The sequence below is a fragment of the Hibiscus syriacus genome, unplaced genomic scaffold, assembly GCF_006381635.1.
Source record: "Hibiscus syriacus cultivar Baekdansim isolate YM2019G1 unplaced genomic scaffold, ASM638163v2 tig00110339_pilon, whole genome shotgun sequence".
In the NCBI taxonomy this organism is placed as follows: Eukaryota; Viridiplantae; Streptophyta; class Magnoliopsida; order Malvales; family Malvaceae; genus Hibiscus; species Hibiscus syriacus.
This window is the reverse complement of record NW_024062692.1, coordinates 1,953,137-1,957,319: the sequence shown is the minus strand read 5'-3', so window position 1 is coordinate 1,957,319 and position 4,183 is coordinate 1,953,137. Positions and strand designations below refer to the sequence as shown.

The window sequence follows — 4,183 nt, the reverse complement described above, 5'->3', positions numbered from 1 at the left end:
AACCTGAGTTGACCTGTACCAGATTTTACCCGACCTGCCAAAATCCGACTGAAATCTGTCCAATTACCTAATTTTACAGCCCTAACCCCAATCCCCTAAATCTTCAAACTAAATTCCCAAAATCCCAAATCATATATTCAAATTTCTAACTCGAATATTATTGCATTTCATTCCTATGGCAAGCGATGATGGCTCAAGCAATTAACATGGTGAAATGTTTCTACTGGGATTTGGGGGACAACGTTGGGGTGATTATTCAGGGGTGGTCGATTACGGGTAGATGGGTTCTTAGGGAAGATAATAGTGACCTAAATGGCCATCGGCAACGACAGTCTGCATGGGTGAGGGATTTAAAATTTTGATTTTTTTAGGAATTTAGAGTTTTTTTAAATTTAAGAGAAATTAAAGTTTTTTTAAAATATAAAAAATATTTTTATGTTCTTTTTAAAATATTTTTTTAAATTACCTAAATGTGACACATATCACTTAACAGTCTTTCTAACGGTCGTTACAGACAATGCTCCTAAAATGGTAATGTTTGTAATGTTAGACATCTAGATTGACTGAAAAAAAAGTTTATGCATCACTTTGAAAAAAAGTGTAATTTAGACAATTGTTTTATATTAAGCCTTTATAATATTAAGTCCTCGTATCATATTTTTTATTTCAAATCTTATTTTTCTAATTTAAGTTTAATTTCAACATTAATTGTTATCTAACTGAAAATCCTATAAATTACCCCCTACGTTTAATTTTTCTAATATACTATAAATGTAGGGAGACTTTTATAGCTGAAAATATCTCTCATTACTCCTATAATTTTCAACTATAAGTCTCACATCCTTTGCCTATAAAATTTTACACTTACATCTCTCTCTCTCACAACTTCCATTCCTTTGCCTAGAAATGGGGTTTTCCAAGGTCATGAGCTTTTCCAAGTTCCTCATCTTAGCCTTGGCAATGGTGGTTGCCGATTCCACCAGTACCCTTGATGAGGCCAGCTGCCAGCCATGCATTTTGGATCATCGTAAGGTTGAAGGTCAATTCGAGACGTCGAGGGATTCTGAGATAAATCATCGCCTGCTCGCCGAGAAACGAAAAGCTATTAGCTACGAAGCAATTAAGGAAAACGTAGACCGGTGCAACCGACCTGAATGTCTGAAGGGTGAGCCAGTCAACCCTTACACCCGCGGTTGCACCTACGCTATGGGTTGCAGGAGGATCACTGATTGATGATGATGATGACATGTGGTCTTGATGTTGGCGTTGTTTCTTTTTCTTCATCGTCATCTTCTTCTTGGGACCTTAGATAATCTTATATTCTTGTGATGCTTAGATTTTACTAAGGATTCATTACAATCAATAAACATTATATAAACATGCAAGAGTCCATACTGTAGATACTAATTTTTTTATCCATTTGTTTTTTAATATTATTATTAATATTATTATTATTTTATTTATACTATTATTATTATTATATTATTATTATATATTATTATAATAATTATTATTAATATTATTATTATTACAAACAGATCCATTTTACAAATCTCGTAGCCCAATACTAAGAGGCCCGTTTTACACCCAGACTGGCCCAGATCTGAGAAGCCCAACCCGTATCTACCCAAGTTTGGAAACCCTAAACATATTAGGGTTTCATCTTCTTCTCCAGCCGCCTCTCCTTGTCAGCTGTTGGATCTAACTTAGATCCAACGGTCCAGATGATCCCAACAACAAACCCTAGGGTATCATAATCCTAGGGACACGCGGCTGCCACCGCTGTTGCCACCGATCTACGCCGTTCCACGCCACTCTACACACTGCCACGACGCTAACAAGAGCCTCCAAAGGAAACAAGGAATGCCGTCCACGTTGAGGGCTATGGTGAGCCACCACTATAGTTTAGTGACTCACCAAACTGCCACCTTTTTACCCGGTCTGAGACGAGCGCCAGTGATGGTTATAAAACCATCAACCGAACCTGTGAAGAGAACACGAATAGAAAAAAAGAACGAACACAAACAACAAGCAACCAAAACACAACCAACAGAAAAAAAGGAGAGAAGAAAGAGAACTTACCCTTGAAGCCTCGATCATTGCCGGAAGCACCAAACGTCGCCAGAGAACAGAAAATACCGAAGGTATTTTCTTAGATCTACTCCGATTAAGAGTCTTTTAGGGAAAACTAAGGCCAGATTCGACATTGGGGAATTTTGTGTGTTATTTTCGTGTTAAATAATATTTTTCGGCCACCGGAGGCGGTGGTGGAGTTAACGGCGGCAGACGGTTGCCGGTCGGTGACCGACCTTCCTCCGCTTGGAGAATCTAGAGAGAGGCGAGAGAGTTTTAAAACTCTCTCAGTTAGAGAGAGAAGTGTAAAAAAAATGAGAGAATGGCCCTTAAGGGTCGGCCATATTCGGGTTTAAATACCCCTTCCCAAACGACGTCATTTTGGGGAGGGGTATTTGCATAATTTTAAATGGGTAAATTATACTTGTTGCCATCCCATGTTTGTAAACTGCTATTTTAGTCACTGAATTAAAGCAATGATCCTTTTAATTCGATATTTAAATTTTATTTACATTATAATTTAGTCACTAATATAAAGATATAGATTTTAGGTAAAATAATCGAAATAAATATTATAATTAGTCCTTGTAATTTTGTTAATTAATATTTTTATCCCAGAATTCATGTTTTAATTTATTTTAATTTGAGGTTCGAATTTAACATATGTTTATTTTAGTCACTAAATTAATAATAGGTAAAATAACCTGTTTAGCCACTAAAATTTTAAATAGCTAATTATGAATTAGGGTATTTAATTTTAATATATTATAATTTAATCATTAATTTCAAATACTTTCATTTATCTTACAAGTTTTATTACTTTTTATATTTTAATACTATAGTTTTAATTTTATTTATTTTAGTCATTATTTATTTATATTTATATTTTATATGTTTATATATTTAATTATTATTGTTATTATTATTATTATGTAGTCATATAAACTTATATAATAAATAATATTTATTTACTTAATTTTTTATATATTAAATAAAAATCCTATTTATAAATTTAATTTTATATAAATTACTTTTAAGAAAAATAATCATATTTTAATATTTATTTATTTATTTTATATTAAGAAATGGGCTGTCTTAAAGCACCTACAAGTCCTTTTCTGATATTCTTAAATAAATAAATATCCTATTTTTATAAATTATATATATTAATTTATTTTAATTATTTTTAGAGAAATGTTTTATTAGTATTTATTTATTTTTTAATATTAAGAAATTGGTTGTCTTAAAGAACCTAGAAGTCTTTTTCTGATATTTCTAAGTAAATAAATATCTTATATATTTATATATATATATATTAATATATTTTCTTAAAATTATATTAATAAATTTGAAATAACAAGATTATGAATTAAATATAATTTTGAATTTTTAAATTTCCAATAATAGAGACAATTTATAATTAATGAGTACTAATTTTGGGCGTTATAGGGTTGCTAATAATTCCCTAAACGTAATGGACCACGAATCTTTTCTTTACTACAAATTTTTGGTTATACGCAGATCAGTTTATCTTTTAAATTATGTTTTCTTAAAAACTATTTTAAAATGTTATTTTTAGGTATTTGACCTACCTAACCCAAAGGGTCAATGGCTACTCCCAAAATATTTTTATTTTAAATCAAAATCATTTATATATTCATTTTAATTTTCCCGCCAAGTAAAAATTCATACCCGGGCAAAAACCGGTTACGACAGCTTGGCGAATTCGTTGGGGACTGGTCAAGCTTTAAAATCAATTATAAATTGTCTCTATTCATTAGAAATTAAAAATTCATATATTTAATTTATAATTCTTTCCTTTCAAATTTTTTATATATATACTTATTATTTTCATAATATTTTATATATTCTTCTTTATTACTATTTTTTTTTCAGGTATTAAATTTCATTTTTTATTTGTTTGTAAGAGGTTTGAATATTTCTACTCACACACAACACTTGCATTGCATAACATAAGCTTTATAATCAAGCTTGTCCCTTTTAAGTGGGAGTCAAAGCGATGTCTTCGTGAGAATTTATTCTCCGTGTTAGACCTAGCAAGTAGTTTTTGGGGTTCATATGCTCTATGTCTTCGTGAGAATTTATTCTC

General features: G+C 30.9%; 1 protein-coding gene across 1 annotated transcript; it reads left to right on the top strand.

The window, feature by feature from the left end:
- Nucleotides 1-906: 906 nt before the first annotated feature.
- On the top strand, nucleotides 907-1,233 carry LOC120120567 (protein RALF-like 18). The gene has a single exon (XM_039140179.1). It carries the CDS (start codon nucleotides 907-909, stop codon nucleotides 1,231-1,233), a length of 327 nt encoding a protein of 108 aa, XP_038996110.1.
- The last annotated feature ends 2,950 nt before the right edge of the window (nucleotides 1,234-4,183 follow it).